We start from the raw sequence: 20,812 nt of genomic DNA, 5'->3' as shown, positions 1-20,812 counted from the left end.
AACAGCTGCCTACGTGAAACAATTCACTCCTTTCCTTTTATCCCTGAGATTATTCTTGCTTGAATCCTTGTACCTGCTGCTGCTATTAGTATAGCTGTCACCAATGTGTTACGCGGGTTCTTATGCAGGTCTTCTAGTCATGTTATGATTAGTTGGTGGCTCCACGTTGCCCTCAGCAGCCGGCATGCCACAGGTTCAAAAAGCCTTGAGCTTGTTCTCACTGCCAGTTGCACTGCAGTTTCCCGCAGACTGCTGTAAAGGATGGGTTTCCCAGAGAAAGCTCTGGGACAAAAAAACCAACCACCATTCTTCAGACATGGAGCTTTAAAGCACAGGACCTGTACCTTGAAAGCATAGCATGAAAGGAAGTCTGGATGAGCCCATAGTGCTGCAGGGATTTTGGGATTCCCATATCTGTCCATATTTTTAAGAAGCAGTGAGGAATGGTGTGTGGAGATGATTGACTAGCAGATACGGGCTGCTCTTGCCCAATCTGAATACATTTCGCCTTAGACCACATGCTATACTTGGCATATGTATATATTCCAAGCTGTTTTGTCTGCATGACCTGTTAAAAAGTGTCAGGCAGAAATGCTTACAGGCTCTGCATTTGTTTTAATGAGGCGGAGAGCCAGGAAAGTATGAAGATATTCCAGAGATCTTGAGGGAGATTCCAACAGCACACGGAGGGCACTGGGCCACAGTCTCACTTCCCTCTTCCCACCAGTGGGAAAGCAAGTACATTGGGTTATGATGTGCTAAGCGTGTAGACTTGGGAGTGAGGTCAGTGGTAATCTATAACATATGTGCTTGAGAACGAAGAAAACAGCTCTCAAGAAGGATAGACTCCTTCCAGAAACAGAGTGCTCTAGTTTCTAATGTTAAAACGTTAATCCTCTGAGGTGGGGAAGGGGCATTGGAAAAGCAGGCCTCACCTGGGCACCCCTGCTTGTGTTTTGTTATTGAATTATGTTAAAAGGTTAATCTTTTCAGAAGCCTTATAATCCCCTGAAAGGGTGAGGCTAATACAGCAATAAGCACAGCTTGAGAGAGAGGGTGTGTTGTTTGGAAACCCTCCCTCCTGCTTTTAATTTCCACAAACTATTCATGACCTTTTGAAATCCATCTTAACAGGAGGTTATGAATAGCAAACAAAAGGTTCCCTAAGCAGTGGTCCGCTCCCCCCCCCTTTACTCCTTTTCACCTACACACAGAAACAAAGGCCAGAAAACTGTCCATTCCGAAAATGGCTTTGAAATACAAATTTGACGTGATCAGGGAACATCCGCCTCCATGGACCTTAGTTTTAATCTTCCCTCACAGCTCCTCCAGCCTCATGTGACTCATGGTGGATGTTGTGGATTTTTCATGGGGTCTTTTGACAGGGAAACTCTCTGCAAAGCAGATGTGATTAATTATGGTGCTGATAAGCATATAGAGTGCCTAGTACAGAACATCTCCCCCTTTTTCCAGTGTCGGATTAGGAGTCTCTGTAGAGGCAGTAAACACACCATGCATGTTGCAATTCTTTGTTACTGGGCACCAATCCTTGGATGTTTCTTAATTCTGTAGCTACTAAACTCTCAGTTTAGATCGCTTGCCTATGATTATCCTTAGAAATAGATCTAGAAATGTTAAAAAATGTTTACCCCACCGTTTTGTTAGGCTGCAGTACACAAGGTAGCTTATCAACATATAGGTATGTTGATTTAGCATCTCTTCAAGAGGCTGTTCTAAACACTGGGTGCTAGAACTGAAAAGGCCTTCTCTCAGGTTCACATCTACTTTATTTTAGATGGCAGAGGGGTCCTAAAAGAGGACCTCAGCTGTTGATTAAAGGTGCTGAGCAGATTCATCGTCATGAAGCAACCACAAGGGAAGGGAACGGCTTGTACTCATTAAAAGAATGAGTTGTGAGCTTGGATGTTTGATCCTCAGTTCAAACCTCACCACATGAACTCACTGGATGGCCTTGCGCAAGTCACTATTCCTCCAGCGTCAGTCCTTATCTCTGTTACATGAAGCCAAGAATATTGGCTTGGCTTTCAAGGGGCATTGCATGAACGTTCTGCTGGACTTCAACAAATGTGCTTGTGCTTGGTACTTTAATGTGTGCCAGGGCTCAACCTTGAGACATACCAAGTAAACATAGATGAAGGTAAGAAAGCACAGTTTCTTTTCACTCACTACTGAGGAACTACGGAGTCTCTGCACACTAGGGATTGGGTCAGAGAATGCTGTAACCAGATCATCTTGAGCCCTGGTTTTTCCCACTCTTTTAAAAGTTATTTAAAACTGCAATTTTCTGGTGAGGGAGCAGGTTGTGTCAGACATAATACCAGTGCGTGGAAGGTCTCATTTTGGCTCACCCTGGTATGTTTCTACATTTCTTTCTACAATGTCTGTGTCTGTTCAAGCTGCCAAGTAATAGGAATGAAGTGGCTCTATCTTTCTCAGTTAATAATGATCTCTACAGTCACTCCTCTCGATAAGATATTATTCCAACTGTTGCACAATAAACTGAGCAAACAATCTCCTTGATATCTATTAAAAACTCCCCAAGTATATGCTGACTTTCCTGCCTTTGGGTTAGGTCAGATAGTTTGGCCTTCCAGAGGTTTGCTGAACTGCAACTCCCATAATCCCTGCCCATTGTCCATGCTTGCTTGGCCTGATGGGAGTTGTAGTTCAGCAACACCCAAAGGTCCTCTGGGTAAGTCCTGTGCAGGTGCAGGTGTCTGTGTGAACTGGCCACCAGCTTTAATTATATCCATTTGTTCAGAATCAGAGCATCTCAAGCTTTGTTGTCATAACCTGGGGGAAGTCTTGTCTTTCCTGCGAGCTCCAGAATTCTGGTTGCTACTGCCAAAAGAAAAGTGTTACTTTCTTTAAAATTCTGACAGAACACCACTGCATGAATTTGGTCCAGAAGTATGTCGATAAATCTGGCATTCTTTCTTGCTTTCCCTTATTCCTCAAACTTCTCCCTGGAACAACTATGAAGTAAAACTTCTCTTCCCTTGCTCTTTCCCCGCTACTTCAAAGGCCCTTAAAAAGTTCACCAGGTTTGCTGATGATTGTACCAAATTATTTAGGTTATTAAAAACAAAAGGGGGGAGCCAAGAGCTCCAAAAGCAGTGGGGTGATTATTATTATTTTGGTCACATTGATAAATAAGGACTATTTTAATTCTGTCTGGACATGGCAGGTTATATTTCTGGTTTGTTCCACTGACTGATGACCAGTAAACATGGTTGTGGGTAGTATGAGCACAGTCTGTTACCTTCTGTACTAATCCTCTTCTGCTGAGCATACACCACTAAAACTTCACACAGATCTTTCCTGTTTTCTTTAAAAGGGATGTTAAAAATAAATTTAATGGGCTAGAAGCAGAAACAACAGGTTTGAGTATCACACCTGCCTGTAGCACCTCTGGGCAATTTTGTATAGCCCTCGACTTTCCTATTTCCCCCCCCCCACACCCTTTTAAAAAATAAAAACATCTTAATAAAAATACTGGTGGCAGTTCTATATAAAGTCTTGGCAAAAACTTCCTTCTAGCTGGCCTCCTTGAACTTTGACTGCATGTGATTTATGATCTGATATTCTAAGCCACATGGAGATAAAAAAATACACAGAGGGAGGCTTTGATAGTTTTGAGGGTTGTCTTCACACACACACTTCGTGCACAGTGGCTCCCAGACTCCCTCGCTAGAGAAGTCAGACTGGCTCCCTTCTTGCTGTCTTTCTGCCAGCAGGTAAAGACTTTCTTGTTCCAACAGGCTTTTGGGAATTGACTGATTTTAATGAAAAGGCTGCTGCCATGCTGTTTTTATTGCGATTATTGCAGTGTTTGAAACAGTTTTTTTTAAAAAATATGCATATAGTTTTAATTCATTCAATATTTAATTGTATTTTAATGATGGATTTTTCTATGTTTTTAGCAGTTCTTGTTTTTATCTGTAAGCCACCTTGAGTCCCATCTAAGAAAAAAGGCAGGTAATGAATGACTGAATGAATGAATGATGCATTTTATTTCTACGCAAGATGGAAACCCCAACCCTGTGTGTCTTTGTGCCCATGGAAGCCTAATCAAGAAAAAGCTGCTTTCCTAGAAGATTACTTAATTGCTCCCAGTCTTCCCAATGTAATTGACATTCCTGTTCTAATAGGAATTACTTTTGGCTATATGGATCAGGAAAGTTTCCAGACTGCACAATTATTTGGGTAACCAATAAACTGGGGCTGCCTCTGGGCTTCGTTTGGAAGTTGCAGCTCATGCAGAATGCAGCAGGTAGGGTGCTGAGCAGAGTCCCCAATTTTAAAAATTGCAGTGGCTGTTCATTGGCAACCAAGCCGTGTTCAAGGTTTTTAATATTGCCATTTAAAACCTTAAACAACTTGGGACCACTAGCAGATCACTTTCCTCAGTTCAGACGCGGTGGACCCTGAGAATCATTGTAGGAGGCCTTGCTGACTATGCTGTGGCCTTCCCTTGTGTCATTTGGGAGGCATCAACAATGGCATTTTCAGGTGCTTTTAAAAATGTATTTGTTTCCCCTGGTTGCACTGCTTAGCATTATGATTTCGTATATATCACCTAGATTTTATTGGTGATCTGACAATTATATTCTTTCTTGTTAACTGTTTGGAGATTTAGTTTCTTTTTAGGTTAAGCGGTTGTATAAATAAAAGTTAGAACTGTTGGCAGCAATGCTTAACACCTTACCCTTTTTTGTCTTCATGCAGGATTTGTGGACATGCTGTTAATCTACATTTAGGCAGAGGAGCCTGCAAAACAGATGTGCCACAGAATGTGTGTGTAAGTAGCTCATTCCCTAGAGTGATCAGAAAGCAGTGCATTCCTACAGTTTGGGATAAGCATACAAAATATCTTGTGGAGGGGGCATTATCTATAGTCAATAAACAATGGGATAACTATTCTAGTATGAGTACATGCCGGCCACATGACCTGAAAAGCTGTCTGTGGACAAACGCCGGCTCCCTCAGCCTGAAGTGAGATGAGCACCGCACCCCATAGTCACCTTTGACTAGACTTACCGTCTAGGGGTCCTTTACCTTTACCTTTATGTATAAGGGATAACTGGGAAATAATTTATTTGCATCCCTCCCCTAATTGACTTGTACACAGTGCAATCCTTTGCATGTCTGCTCAGAAGTACATTCCAGCTAAATATGTGTAGGATTGCAGCCTTAGAGTGTGTTGCTATGTTGGGGCATCCTAAGAAGTGGTCCAAAGAGCATACCTATGCATGCATACAAAAGTGCCGCTTAAGTTGTCTTCATTTCCTTTCAAACAGTTATATGGATTTTGGTTTGGTGAGGGTGCTGAGAATTTTTTTGAACATGCTAAACTACCCTTGTAGGATTACAATTACCTAAGGAAAGGAAACAGTTGTTAAAATTGTTTTAAGGATGTGGCATTGTTAGGACGTGAAACTCTTGCGGCCTAAGTGCTTCATGGAAATAAATAATAAGCGGCTTTCAACTGGCCATATCAGGACCCCAAGGGTTGCATTCCGCTAAGTTTTACTTAGAGTAGAACCACTGAAATTCATGTACCAAAGTTAGTCTTTGTCATTCATTTCAATGGCTCTGCTCTCAGTAGAAGTTACCGTAATTGAATGCAACCCTTGGTAGCAACTTCAGGAATTTCACTTGTGTTTCTCTGAATCTGAACCAGTGGTGCCTTGAACACTAATAATAATAATAATAATAATAATAATAATAATAATAATAATAATAATAATTTATTGCTTATACCCAGCCCATCTGGCCGGGCCTCCCCAGCCACTCTGGGCGGCTCCCTACAGAATCTTAAAAACATTATAAAACATCAAACATTAACAACTTCCCTAAACAAAAGACTGGCTAATCTAAAAGTCCAAAAATGTGTGCTTATTTCAGGGGGCGACTAATCATTTTTGGCCTGGGAGCTGCATGAAAGCAATGGGTGCAGCCACCAGCACATTATTGAGCACATGCAGCGGGAGCCAATCAACCCCTCCTTTCTCACCAAGTGACAAATCTGATGACCCAGGAGGGGACCAGTCTGCATCCCTGTCAGGGTTCTGGGCTGGACAGGGAGGATTCAACCTTTGTGCTCATCCCAACATGGCTGCCTACTTTATATTCCTTTGTATCACCATTGCCAATTGGGAGGGTCTTGGCTCTTCCCTGTCCTATCTTCTCCTAATTAGATTCTGTGGTGATCTCATCTTGCTTAATGCTTTTCTTCTCTTGGCAGCCCACAGCTGCTGACGGAGAATTTTCATTTTACAGAAATATAAAGCAAGTATAAAAAGTGGGGGTTTGGGTAGGCCTCTACCCATAATGCTCAGGGGCACTCAGTCCTGTTCTTTCAAGAAAGCTGTCAGCTGCCCTTTGCTTTAGAAATGCAGGTTTCTGTGAGAAAATCGCATGTTAATCCCATTGTTACTAGACGTCAATTTCCCTTCTCTTTATTGTCTTTCAGTAATAGCAATGGGGTAATCCCAGTCCTTTGTTTCATATTCAACAAGGCATATTACTTGGGAGCATGATGATGGCCTTTCACTCAATCAGCTGGTTCCTACTTAATAAACATAAATGAGCAAGGTGAGCTGGTGGGTGCAGCTAATACAGTGCTTATTTCATTCCTCCCCTGCTCCTCTTGCTGCTACTGCCATGCTACAGACAGAACATGCCAGAGTCTAGCTTATTGTGACCTCTGAACCCAGGCTCATCGCTTGTTTCTCTTGATATAAACTGTGAGTGTTAAGTCAAGAACAAATTTTGGCTTCTATGGAGACATCACCACAAGCTGGACTCCGGCTTATTTCTTGGTGGCACGGAAACAGTGGAGGGTTGAAGGAAGCATTTCATTGGCTGCACCTACCAGCACACTCCTCATTTGTGTTAAGCCATAGTTGATTTTAAACTATGGCTTAATGGTACTTGTGAATCAGGCCAGTGGAGGGTTGAAGGAAGCATTTCATTGGCTGCACCTACCAGCACACTCCTCATTTGTGTTAAGCCATAGTTGATTTTAAACTATGGCTTAATGGTACTTGTGAATCAGGCCAGTATTTTGAGGAGTCTAAACAATTCAATCCAACATTGCTTTTTGAAGAAGAACGCCTTATATTTGCAGTTAGATGCACTCCAGTCCCGGCGAGTAAATGGTCATTTGAAGCAATGGAAAGACCTGGGGAAGAACTCTCTGAAAGTTCCCATGCGGAGGACAAGGAAGAGGATGGAGCAGCCTCAGGCATCTCTTCTACTCTCTGCTTGAATGATGTGGGAAACGTGCAGGTGGAGATGCTGGAGAAGGCCAGGGAGCTTTTCAGGCTCTGTGACAAGGAGGAGAAGGGCTTTATCACCAAGCTGGACATGCAGGTAAGCAGGAAAATTGACTGTGGCCACCTCCTTTGCAGAGGAAAAGCTCTTGCTTTCCTGAACTGCCACCTATGAGCAATGTACTGCCATGTGTAGATTTCATTTACCATTGTGCTGGAGAGAGATTTCATCAACATCCCACTGATTTCAGAAGTCTATAATGTGTGTGTTAAGGGGTGTGTGTGTAAGACTTGAAAACTCCTGTTGACACATCAGGGGCTGCTGTTGCTGCTGCTGTGAAATTTGCTCTGTCTGTACTTCCATTCCTTCTCTATCTTAGCGTGATGAAATGCCAGGGAGGACAAGGGATCCTGTATCTTTCACAGCAGTGTGGAATTTCTGGCAGGTGCAACCTGTCATGAAAGCTCCTGCCCAAAAGTTCCTTCTTCCACACAGCTATTAGAAATGTAGAGGCCCCTTTGCTCTCATTCAGGGAAGTTTTAAACGTGTGATATTTTAGTGTATTCTTGGTTTCTATGGAAGCCACCCAGAGTGGCTGGGGAGGCCCAGCCAGATGGGCGGGGTATAAATAATAAATTATTATTATTATTATTATTATTATTATTATTATTATTATTATTTTATCATGCCCCTGATCTACTGTTTCTCCTTCAAAGGCTATGCTGAATGACTATTGCTTGAGCAAAGCGCTAAGCACCTATCATCCAGACACACAATTCCCTACCCTATGCTCAACAGGGTGATAGTGACCCAGCCTCAGACCTGCTGCCATTTCAGTTTGGTTTCAGGCCTGGACATCAGGGCCAGCACAGCCGTTAGGTGAGGTGAGGCTGCCAGCAGAGAAGCAGCACTGGCAACGATTTTGGGTAAGATTGCACCAATTTCTGAAATTTTCGAAATCATGTAAGATCTTGCAGAGCACATGAGCTCTTGTGCAATTTCAGCGAGAGCTGAATCTCACCCAAAAATCTGTGCCAACAGTAAAGGCGGCAGGGCAGTACTTCCTGTTTCACCTGAAGTGGCAAGTGTTCTGGACATGGTACCGAAACTGCGTTGGTCCCCTTGGCTGATGACTTCTGGATGAGGGAGTTCAACCCTATGCTTGAATTATTGTTATGGGTGGTTGCTTATGTTATGTTTGTTGCTGTTTTGATTGTATTGTGCATGTTTTCTGTTGTTACATGCTGCAACTCACCCTGCAACCTTCTGATTGAAGGGCAGGCAATATGTATTATAAAGAAATCATATCATCAGGCTGAGTGAGGGAGCTAGTGAGTGCACCATTCGCCCTCTATTGGAGGGCAGAGCTTGTCCTGCTCCTCCCAAATTGGTCTGCTTCCCTCAGGTGATACGGAGGACACTATCCGCTTGTTGGTGTTGGAGTAACTTTCACCTGCCAGTCCACTTGGCGTCTAGAATGGGGGTACAGTGGTGCCCTGCAAGATGAATGCCTCGCAAGATGAAAAACCCGCTAGACGAAAGGGTTTTCCGTTTTTCAAGGTGCTTTGCAAGACGAATTTCCCTATGGGAAAACGTCTTGCGAGTCTTGCGATTTTTTTCGCTCCCCCCCCTTTTTCTAAGCCGCTAATAGCCGCTAATAGCCATTAAGCCGCTAATAGCGCTAAGCCGCTAAGAGGGTTGCTTCGCAAGACGAAAAAACCGCAAGACGAAGAGACTCGCGGAACGGATTCTTTTCGTCTTGCGAGGCACCACTGTATCTTGTCCTTGTCTGAGACTGCAAAATATATTGGGCTGGCCCTGGGCCATTTTATTGCTTTTGTTAAAAACAAAACAAAACTGTAAATCACTCGGGCATCTACCACCAGATTCAGATCTCACTCTGTGCCCATCTTTGGTTTAGGGTAGCAAGGTGAAAAAGGAGGGCAGGTTTCTTGCACCTTTGCAAGAGTTCTGTAGAAGAAATAATGTCTGCAGGTGGAGTTTGACCTGCAAACTTCCACCTGCTGAATTCCCTTCTTTTGTACAACTGTTAAAGCTCCCAGAGCCCCTGAGGTCACTCGCGGAATTTATCCTGTTTCACGCTTATTAAGCAAGAGCTGGTTTCCCCAGTGAGTTGTGCAATAAATTATGTAATGCCAGATTTTGTACACACACCTGTTAACAGAAGCACTTGCAGTATCTGTCCTGTATATTGTCTTTTACCAAAACATCATCTTTGCACCACTCCTTTCCTTATTATGAGCTTGGACTTCACAGACTTCTGTTGCCTTCTTATGGAGAATGGCTTGAGCTCTCAACAACCTCCAATGCTCATTGACTTGAGTTTGGCAAGGGTGAAAAATCAATGTATTGAGGGGGGTGCAGCAACCTCTGACCCAATCTGTATGTCCCTCCTACCATGCATCCAAGCCATGAGCTAGAATGTTTTTGTTTGTTTGTGGAGGTGGAGCAGGACCAGCCATGCCGCAGGAGGAGAATGGCAGGGGGATACAGGAGGAACAGTTGGGAATGGCACTGCTGTCCCCCAGCATTTGCTCCTTGAGGCAGCTGCCTCATCCTTCCTAACAGTAGGGCCGCCCTTCACAAGCAGGTTTGTTTTTTAATATGGTTGAACAATTGATCTTGCAACCAACGCTTGAATTTTGAAGTGGCACAGTCCCTTCAGAAGCTGAATTATGTGGCTATTCTGAATGGGAAGACTGGTGTTCTGTCATGAAAGTGCATTTTGTCAGCAACCTTGAATGCAAGGCATTCACATTCCCGCAGTCCGGTCAGCAGAAATATCTCTTCTCTTTGCCTGTCAGGAATTCCTCCTTTCCTCAGGTCACCTTTTTCTGGGTTTGGGCCCAGATTAAGAATTTGCAACTTGCACACTTTGAATCTGGCCACTTGTGGCAGTAACAGTGAAAGGAGCTGGGAAAATAGGACGAATGGAAGTTTTTTCTTGTGGTTATAATGGTCTGTCCTTTCTTTTTCCTCCTCCTTCACAGCGGCTACAAAGTGAACTTCCTCTCACTCCCGAACAACTAGAATCTGTTTTTGACAGCCTAGAGCAAGACAATAATGGGTATCTCACGCCAGTCGAATTCAGTATGGGACTAGGTAAGAGGAACAAGGGAGTGTGCAGCTCAGTGGCTATATGGAGAAAATGACAACTACTGTTGCTTAGCATGTATGTGGGCAGTGGGCAGAAGGGGAAGAAATGGCCTTAGCTCAGTGGTAGAGTTTCTGCCTTGCATGCAGAGGGCCACAAATTCAATGCCCAGCATCTCCATGTAGGACTGGGAGAGGTTTCTTGCCAAAAACCCTGGAGAGCTGCTGCCAGTCAGTGTAGACAATACTGACCTAGATGGACTAGTGAGTCTGATTCAGTATAAGGCAGCTTCCTGTGTTCTTAACATAAATATTTTCCTTCCTTGGACTACTGGCAGTTTATATTAGGAAGCCAAGGCAACTGCAGAGAATTGAGGAACTGTGGTATTGAGATAGGAACCCAGGGACCAGATTCAAGCCAGTGCAGTACTGCTACACGGCAAATGTTATTTTTGCTAGATATAAAGCAGGCACTTAATTATATATATATGAGATGTGCACCTTCTGGGGCTGTCTTTGTCCTACATGCTTTCAAACTTATCTCCAAAAGTGCAGTTCTTGGAGTAGTGAATTCCTGTATATTGCACCAGATTTCATGCTTGCAGAGCATGATTGTGGAACATGCACCCACCCTACTGGTGAGCAATGCTGAGGTGGGGCTATATCGTGCTGTACACTCACTGTCTCTGCTGAGAAGGCTCTTTCCAATGCTTCCAGTTCAGCGCTCAGGCACGCAGCTCCTGTGGAGACGTTGTGCAGCAGCCACCGCAGAGAGATTCACCTGCAGCAAAGTGCAGCCAAAGCTGTTTTGCCAAGTATGAGCTGCATGAGGGAGAGCAGAGGTTTTTCTGACTTTCTATGGCCCTGTGCTGATTAGAAGAAGCCACGTTCCTTTTTTCTCCTTAAGAAAACAGCTTTAAGTCAACAGTTCCAGGAATCTGATGTGAAGAGTGCTGATCAAAGCTATCAGGAGTGGGGAGTTAGGCAAGAAGGTAACGGCAGGCTCTTATTTGAACTAGAACACAGTCATGTTCGTAGTGTGTTTTGCCCAAGCTGTAAATGTCGTGGTGTCCTAAAGCTCAGTGGGTAACATCTGGAATTGGACCAACCGGTATTGACATTGTGCAATTGTGCCAGTTCCCAGTCTCTAAGGCCAGAGTGGTTAACTCTAAAAACAACCGTACTTTAATGGATCAAACCAATGATGGGGCGAGGAGGGCTGTGTAGAACACACACAGTTCACGCTGTATTGCCTTTTTCATTTAGTAAGTGCTAAAGTGTGACAAATATCGTGCTGTTGTGCATTAAAAGTCTTCATATGGGCAAAGTAAGAAACCATAAGGCATTTTAATTTAAAGGTGTTTTCTATAAAGAGAAGCTTATTGCAATATATGTTTTAGTCAGATGGTTATTTTTTAGTTTTATCCTCACCTATGTACCAATCCGTATGCAAATATAAAACTTTAATTTTTATTTCTGTTTTTATTGTCCTTTCTGTTAGAAGTTACACATTTTGGGGGGGGGGGTAACACTATGGAAGTCTCTTAAACTTGTCATTGTTTAGAGCCTCAGCATGTATTAATCTGCCCTGATCACTTACCTGGAAGTAAGACCCATAGAATTCAAGTGGGGCTCATTTCTGAGTAGACATGTATAGAACTCCATGGTAAATGTATTGTTTAAGGTCCAGGACGCAGTCCTTGAACCTGTTTTGAGTGGAACAGCTTGCCTTTGGAACATTTGAAATAATGAAAGTGACATGGAGTAATGCAGAGTGCCTTTGAGCATGTGAAGAGCTTCCTTCCTTAATTACAGAAGTGAACCATGGTTCTGTGTCTGAAGTGGACCAGTTCCAGTTCTTTTAATTTTTACTGTTGCCCTGATTTGGCTAAAGGTGGAAGGGGTCTGATATGGAGCTTGTGGATTTCACAAGCTCTCTCCCCTCATAATTCAAACACTGATGCAAGCCATACCTGGGATTAGAGAGATCTTATAGTCCTTTGTTTTTCTCATTCCACTGACTAGGCAAGTTCATAGGGATTGAGCAGTATGAGAGCTCTGGAAGCACCAGGCACGAGGAGACTTTTGAGTCAGGCTGGTCAGATGACTTGGACCAGGAAGAGGAAGAGAAGAGGTTTTGCTCCATGTTGGAGCAGCTTGAAGCATCCCAGGTCTTTGAAGAGTAAGTTGGAACTTTCCAACCTGTGCATGTTTATTACAGTGGTACTTTGGTTTAAGAACAGCTTAGTTTATGAACAACTTGGATTAAGAACACTGCAAACCCAGAAGTAGGTGTTTTCGTTTGTGAATTGTGCCTTGGAAGTAGAACATGTTCCGCTTCCTGTTGAGTGTGTTCCATTTGTAAATTGAGTCCCATGCTGCTATGGGAAAGCACGCCTTGGTTTAAGAACGGATTAAGTTCGTAAACCAAGGTACCACTGTATTACGATTGCTGTTGCTATCTTTAGGAAACTTGTTTCGCAGAAGCATTGCTTTGACCCTTTCTATCTATCATGTCATCTTCATTAATATGCATGTGCTATGTTTTCCTGGGTTGCACTGCTACAACAGGAATGGGGAACCTGTGGTCTTCCAGATGATGTTGGGACTAGCATGGGTAGCAGTGGACTAGTAGAAAGGGATGGGTGTATTAGGAGCATAATAAGGCTCGGACAAAATCACATGGGGGAAGAGATTCTCCAACAGTGCATACATGTTCAGATGCATCTTTACTTTTTAAGATGAGGACTTTTGACCTCTTATTTTCTGGATCTTCTCATCTCAGGGAGGGATGACTAGGAGGCTTAACTATAAAGTACTTTAAAATAAGTTCTTTATAGCCTGTTTGGTGCAAGGACTATGCTTATCTATTACTCTCAAGCTGATAAACTTTACTGTTTGTCTTTGCTCCAGTCAGAATGAGGTTCAGGAGCTCTGGGCTCAACTCCGGAAAGAAAAGCCAGAACTCCTAACCAGTTTTGAAGAATTTCTCTTCCACATTTCCTCATATGTCAGGGACATACATCACGAGAAGGAATCCATTGAGCAGGCATTGAAACGGTAAGCAGTTTCTGGACGGCATGTGACTATGCCATAGAAAGTGCAATGCAGTCTTAGGATGCTGTAAGTGGGAGGGGAAGTTTCACTCAGCATCCACAAGAGGATTCGTGAATGCCAAAGAAGGAGGTGGAAGTGTCCAAATGCCTTCAGCGGGACCTATTACTCTATGAATATTTTCTTCCTCTATAATCCAATCACATCTGCCACAAACAGGCTGTGCACACACTAAAAATTTGTCTGTATCCAGTGTGCTTCCACCACTAGTTTAGGAAGCGGTGTACACACAGTGTTAGCCACAATCCACTTCCATCTGGTACTTATCCTGTCATTGCTTTTGAAATACTGTTTTGATATGTTTTCCCACAACTCTCCTCTTCCAAAAAAAACGCAAAAACCTTCCCCAGCTTCAACCCAGATTGGGAAAAATAACAGACTAGCTGCTTTTTAAGCTAGTAATGTGTACACAGCGTTAGTCTAACCTTAAGCAGCATAAGCAGTTGGGTTGCAAAAGTTTCCTGAGAAAATGTTCTCAATGTGCAGCTTTTTAAGCCTTTCTGGCGCCCCCTAGTGCCAGAGGATTTCCATATCAATACTCAAGTTCCTGAAAAGTGAGACAGCACATCTTATGTTAGCTGAGACGTATTTATTTTCTTTCAAAGTGGAGAGGTAATTCTCTCTCTCTCTCCCCCTCCCCCCAAATCTGGTCTCCCACTTTGTCTTTACACTGTATCTGTTCCTTGCATTTCATCCCTCTTGCTCTGTGCTTTTAGGAGGGAGGTAGACCATGACCGCGAAATCAGGTGCCTTTATGAAGAAATGGAGCAACAAATCAAAGCAGAAAGAGAACGGCTGCTGAGCCAGGTAAACACCTCATTCCTTCACTCTCAGGATGCCTGAGATGGACACTGAGCTCAGTTGCTAAATCAATGAGCCACATCCTTGCAAAGTGCCAGAGATTTATTTTTATGCTGAACGTTGGAGTGAAGAAAAAAAGGAAAAGCACCAATTTATCTGCTTTTTGCAGGGATCAATGAAGCATGAGAAGAGCAGCTTGCTTCAGAAAGAGCTGCAGAGCAAAGAACAAGAATTTGAGAAGATGTTGTACCACCAGAAAAAGGTGACTTGGAGGGGGTGACCCTTGTTTCTTTTGCTTGAATTTGGATTTTACCTCCGCATTGTCTACACAGGTCCCGTTGAACTGGCTGGCGGTGTCTTTTGACACCAAAGTCATTGCTTCTCACACATGTACAGGGCTAGAGCTGGATTTGGGCTTTTGTGCCTGAGATGCCACCTTAGCCCCAGCTCCTGCTGGTTCCTGTTGGTGTTACAAGAAAAACCAGTGCCAAAAGCCTTCATTGTAGGGAAAGAGACAGCATTGCATACTCTGCTGTGACCAGCTGTTTCACTTCTGCAAATCATGGGAAGCCCTGAAGTGATGAGTAGACATATGTAAGTGCCCCCCAGTATATAAGCTACTTTAGGGAAGAGAAATTCCTCTCACTGTTCTCCTCCCCACCCCCCATCAGCACCAGACAGACTAGGTGCGCTCAAGTAGGTAAAACTCAAATCCTGTATGCACCAGCTGTCAGGCAGGCTGTGCCCTGTAAGGTGGGGAGCAAGTAATTTTTTGGAGTGGCTCCTTGGCCCAGTATAGGAGCTGCCTGTGATTATTTTATCTCTCCAACCTTATTCATCCCTAGCTAGCAGGACCAGTGGTTAGGGATGATGGGAATTGTAATCCCAAAACAGCTGGAGACCCAAGTTTGGGAAACACTGCTCTGCCCCCGCACACACACACACACACACACACACACACACACGGTCATTATGTCTAGTAGCCATTAGCCATTTATAGCTTTATCCTCCAGGAAATTTTCTAATTCTCTTTTAATGGTCACCACCACCACCACTTCTCGTAGATGTAAATTCCATAATTTAACCTTGCATTTTGTGAAGAAGAACTTCTTTTCTGGCTGCCTTGACTCTCCCACCCTTCAGCTTCCCTGAATGATGTTGGATTCTGGTAATCTATGAGGGAGCGAAAAATTATATTCTCTTTCTCCGTACTGTGCATTATGTGAAGCATCTTGTGTCATGGCCCCACCACAACCACTGTCCTTTCCCTGACAAGCTAAAAAACCCTGAGCATTGTAAACTCTTCTCATAGAGGAGTTGCTCCAGTTCACCAATAATTTGGCTTGTCCTTTTCTGCACCTTTAGATACATCTGTACAGTCCCGCTTGAGGCTTATCTACACGGAAGATAATTGTTTCTGTCACTGGAGTTCATGGTGCTGTGCCAAGTTCCTTCCAGGATTTTAAACCTTAAGCCAGTGTATCTGAAGAAGTGTGCATGCACACGAAAGCTCATACCTAGAACTAACTTAGTTGGTCTTTAAGGTGCTACTGGAAGGAATTTTTTTTCTTTTATTTTGTTTAAACCTTAAGCTGTGAGGGCCCTTTTAGCTTGCTGCCCCACTTGCAAAGCACACAGTGTCCTCCTTTAACCTCCAAGGCCCACAACCTTAGTATGTGATGCCAGCACCATTCATGTTTTAGCTCCAAAGAGGTGACTCCACCTCCACCAACCCAAGGAAGGCCATCTGCTCTGTTTGCACATGACGTTATCATCGTGCCATAATATCCTCTTATAGGAATGCGGCTGAGAGATAACACTGTGTAATTTGCGTTATTGGTGCAGTTTGGGTAAGTCCAGTGTCAGTATTTGCTCTGGGTTGTTTAAAAACTAAAGAGCAGTTACGTTGGGGCAAAACATCAGAGAGGAGATTAAGAATTCCCCCATATGGGTTTTCTCAGTTCAGGGTCCCTTCCAACTCTTCAGTTCTATGACTCTGAGGTTATCCACTCATGTGACCAACAGGCATATAGATTAGGACCACAAAAGACCACTTCACAATAGGGAATGAAAATGCAGCTAGAAGGTCTTCGGGGTATTGATACCATGGTAATTACTGTACCCCTGCAGTGCAGGAATATCAGCTAAAGCATCCATGACAGATGGCCCCCACAACCTCTGCTTATAAACCTCCAATTCACCACCTTCCAAGGGAATCGCTTCCACTGTCGAACAGTCCTTACTGTGAGAAAGTTCTTCCTGATGTTTAGTTGGAATTTCCTTTCTAGTAACTTAAATCCATTGGTTCTGGTCCTTAACGTGTTATCTTTATTAATGTACTTGAATGCATTGCAGCTAAAAAATCCCACAGATGTATTGCTCTGCTTTCTGTTTTCCTTTGTACAACTTTTTTTTTAATTTAAGATATTCTTCTTCTGCCTCCCCTACAGCTCAAAGCTACTTGCAGACACTGGCTACTGATGCCTTTGTACTTTTGGTTTTTCAGATCTGTTCATCTTGATTTCTTACATATTTTTAGCTGGAACATCAGTTGCAGTCCCAGAGCTCAGAGCAGCTGGAAATGCGGGTGCAAAATGAGAGGCTGAAAATCTTGAACGACAATCTCCTGGACCAACTGGAGAGAAGCAAATGGGAGCTGGAGGTAGCCCGAGGTCACCTGCAACAGCTGCAGAAAGAAGCCCAGCTAGAGCAGGAACAGAAAAACAGGTGTGTTGGGGTGGGGCTGTAGAACATGCAATGAAAAGTGCCAGTTGCTTTTGCTGTGCAATGCTGGTTTACGCTAATTAGTTAATCAGTGGGACTACAGAATGTAGAAATGAATAGCAATAATATGTGGCTACTGCAAACTGCAGTACTGGCACTATTTTCAGGCGCCACATAATACCTGGGCTGTATTTGTAAAAAAATGATCTTTTGGTGTGGCAGCACCTACATTTTTGAACTCTCTGACTATTGACATCAGGCAGGTCCCTTCATTGTACTCTTTTCAGTGCCTGCTAAAAGTGTTTTTGTTTAGGCAAGCCTTACCCAGATATGTAGACAACCACCTTGAGGTTGTTGTTGTTGTTGTTGTTTTACAATCAAGTGTTACATTATTTTTATGAAATAAAATTAAAGAGGGTCTGTAAGTATGAACACTTTCTAGCTTCCAGGACTGAGTTAAAGGATTAGAACCTGCATGATGTTTTTATTCTCTTCCACAAATCTACTTCCTGTGTGGCCTTGAGATAGTAACATGATTTCTTTTCTCTCTGTCAGGAGTAGCTAACGTTGTGCCATTTAGATGTTCTTGGACTCCAGTTCCCATCAGCCCCAGTCAGCATGGACAATGATTAGGGATGATGGGAGATGGAGTCCAACGATATCTGGAAGGTAGCGCATTGGCTATCCCTGCTCTGTATAAACTAGAGATAAAAATCATTTTCCTGGTTACATTTCCTAGAAGACCATGATAGAAACGGCTCGGAAAGCAAGCCCCACAGCAATTCACCATAAAAGGTCAATCCAAATCTTGTATTGTCAAAACCACGGCTCCTACCAGTCTGAGAACAAACAATGTGGCAAACAATAACACTGATCTCCACAGCAATCAGTCAGATTACTGTTCAGAATGTATGATGTCACTGCAAATTGGGCAACCTTTTGCTTTATTGAAGAGTAAATCTACTTTCTAATACTGAATTGGCCAAAACATGACTTCAGTTATAAACCGGGATAAGAATTTGGACGTAACATCTGCAGAACAATTAGATCCCAGTAGGTAGATCTTCTGCCACCTTTTCTTCTCAGATACAAAGTCCCAAATGGTACAGTGGTGGTGTTTTTAGTAATAATAATTTTAAAAAATCTAGAGCTGATGTAGGCATTTTAACTTAAATATGCAGTATGCACAGTTGACATTCTTTTTCTTATTTTGAACTGTATGCAAACATAGACTAATGGATCATTTTTAACAGGAAAGGCTGCTTTGGGAGGTGGAGTGATTGGGGAGCAGAGCAGTGTGGTGGGTGCAAAAAGTGTGCGTGTAAATTTGGTCCTCAGCTGGAATTTCCCTTGGAAACCAAGAGAATGATATTTTGCATCAGCAAGTCATGGAGAGCAAGAATGGGAGTCAGCTCCTAACCCAGTGTTAATTTAATTAGTCCACCCTCTGCCCTTGATTGCTGCCAGAAGCTTTGGCATTTGGGTCATATTATCAACGTTTGCACAGGACAAAACTTGGAGCCCTTAAAACATTAACCCTCCCTTCCCCTTTTAAATGTAGGGATGTATTCAGAGTCTCTAAGAATATGCAGAAAGAAAAGAAAAGCCTCCTGCGACAACTGGAACTGCTCAGGTAAAGGTGGGGGCATCTTGACATCTGCTCTTCACCATCTGCCTTGAGGGCTTGTTCACATGTATAGGGAGGTATAGAATAAAAAAGCTCCTTAGTGTTGTGTCAGCTATTCAAACAAAACCAGCAGAATTGGCCAGACCCACAGGGCTGCCACTTGACCTAAGCAGCAAGCTGTACAGGGGCCAGTGCTTTGGGTGATTCAGGTCCCCAGTGGCAATAGATGGTGCTAAAGTACAGTCATACCTCGGGTTGAATGTGCTTTGGGTTGAGCGCATTCGAGTTGTGCTCCACGGCAACCCAGAAGGAATGGAGCGCGTTACTTCCAGGTTTCGCCGCTCGTGCATGCGCAGACGCTCAAAATGACGTCATGCGCGGAAGCGGCAACACGCGCAGACGCGCCGTCGCATCTTATGTTGTGTTCAGGATGCAAACAGGGCTCTGGAATGGATCCCGTTCACATCCCGAGGTACCACTGTAATGTCTGAGAGCAGCACCAAAGCAATTTCTGCAGTGAAGATTTAGGCCACATGAAGCTTCTGTGAAACCTGAATGGGGATTTGTGGTTGCGAAAAGGAGTGGTGTCTTCCCCTTTCTCACTTCTCTTTGAGGATTGTTAGTTCCCTACCATAGTATGTGTAGAGCAACAGCTACCGCTTACCTCTGTGTGTCTTTCTTTCCTTTGGAGCAGAGAGATGAACAAGAAGCTGCGAGATGAGAGAGATGCCTTTGAAGCCAAGAAGCTGGTTAGTCTGAGAAAGAAAATTCTAATCCCTCGTCGCCTCCCCTTTGCAGCTTGCTGTTGTTGCCATCACTTGGGGTCATTTCATTTACAGGGTGGGCATTGACTGAGAAACCCTGTAGTGCCTGCATGTGGACTTATTATTATTATTTTTAAGAGAGAGCTGCACATTTTTAAACCAGGCAATTACAAAGGGGGCAATAAGGACTGCTGGCTCCTGACTCTACAAGAAAGCGTTTACAGTTGGGTGTCCCTCCAACCTGGAGGGGGAGAAAATCTTTTGCACATCTTGAACTTTGTACACTAAGGCTTCCATTCAGAGGAACCGTAGCTGGACCTCCATGTTTTAAGGCTGAGCCATTGCCACCCAGCTTGGAGAAGGCCCAGTTACGTTCTTTCTCTTCCCACCACCACAATTCTGCAGAGTAGTCTGGAATTCATCTTTGGAACTACCTTGCCTCATTCCAGCCTATAGTTCTTCTACTATATCACCTTGTGCCTATATCCTTCTAGGCTTCCATTGTCATGCAGCCCACAATTAAGAGACTGAAAACAAGATGTCTTTTTGTCTGTTTCTGCCTCTTAATTTGGCCTGCTCCTGGAATGGGCCTTTTCCATCCCTGGGCAGTTTGGTTTTGGTAGGAGAGATGTAACGTCCACGAAACATACCACTTAGTAGATTTGATCGTAGACCAGCGAGGCAGACAACCAAAATGTGAAGATGAGCCAAAAGAAGACATTTTTGTTTCCACTGTGACATGTGACCTCTTGCTGCTGATTTCCCTGCTCCACAAATGCAGGGCAGGAATGAAGTATAAAGGGGGGAGGGGAGTGTGCTGATCAGCTATCTAGTCTTTAGTGTTGTACAAGCATAGGGTGTAGGAATGTTTTTATTGAAGCTGCTATGTATGTTTTTGTGTAAAAAGGAGAGGGAAGTTTCCAGTGCAATGTTCTAGTCTTTGGGTATGATTGTGCAAACATCTGTGCACCTGTCTGTCCATGGGTGGCCCATCCTGTTTCGCCATCTGAGGGTGAAACGAGGTGTCCCTCCCCAACACACACTGCTGCTGCCTCCCCACTGAAGCCTTGCTTACCTAGGAGTGGAGAGAGAGCAACTGCAAAGCTGAGCAAGTGTGAGCTGTTCTACAAAGCTTTGCTGCAGGCCTCTCCCCTCCCACTCGCCTAGAAGGGAGCGTTCCAGCTGCAGTGGAAGTGGTGGGGCAGGCGAAGATCCGGTGGGGCGCCGTCTTTTGTGTTTCCACCACCAGAGGAGGCTTCTTTACCTTGCCTTATGAGTGGGCTGCCTCTCCGGCTGTCCCACAACTCATCTTTCTGATTACTAGGCCTGTGGCTGCATCTCCAGATGAATCTGGGGGCATGTGATCTCC

At 43.8% G+C, this 20,812-nt stretch overlaps 1 protein-coding gene across 7 annotated transcripts in view; it reads left to right on the top strand.

Annotated features, from left to right (window-relative positions):
- Window positions 1-20,812, top strand: part of CRACR2B (calcium release activated channel regulator 2B) — a 42,876-nt gene that overhangs the window by 8,258 nt on the left and 13,806 nt on the right. For 4 of the 7 annotated variants that reach the window (XM_079988143.1, XM_079988140.1, XM_079988141.1 and 1 more), the window contains 10 exons: window positions 4,750-4,822; window positions 7,154-7,398; window positions 10,311-10,422; window positions 12,439-12,595; window positions 13,327-13,473; window positions 14,244-14,334; window positions 14,498-14,590; window positions 16,868-17,055; window positions 18,614-18,685; window positions 19,374-19,428. In XM_079988143.1, coding sequence (XP_079844269.1) covers window positions 7,198-7,398; window positions 10,311-10,422; window positions 12,439-12,595; window positions 13,327-13,473; window positions 14,244-14,334; window positions 14,498-14,590; window positions 16,868-17,055; window positions 18,614-18,685; window positions 19,374-19,428 — 1,116 coding nt within the window. In that variant the 5' untranslated portion in view covers window positions 4,750-4,822; window positions 7,154-7,197. Of the gene's footprint in view, window positions 1-3,710; window positions 3,759-3,944; window positions 4,000-4,749; window positions 4,823-7,153; window positions 7,399-10,310; window positions 10,423-12,438; window positions 12,596-13,326; window positions 13,474-14,243; window positions 14,335-14,497; window positions 14,591-16,867; window positions 17,056-18,613; window positions 18,686-19,373; window positions 19,429-20,812 lie in introns of those variants that run through there. The other 3 variants (XM_079988139.1, XM_079988144.1, XM_079988142.1) reach the window with 3 other exon arrangements.

This window comes from Podarcis cretensis, assembly GCF_951804945.1.
Source record: "Podarcis cretensis genome assembly, chromosome: 1".
NCBI classification, from domain to species: domain Eukaryota; kingdom Metazoa; phylum Chordata; class Lepidosauria; order Squamata; family Lacertidae; genus Podarcis; species Podarcis cretensis.
Note: the sequence above shows the minus strand (reverse complement) of the source record. Positions and strands in the feature narration are given on the sequence as shown.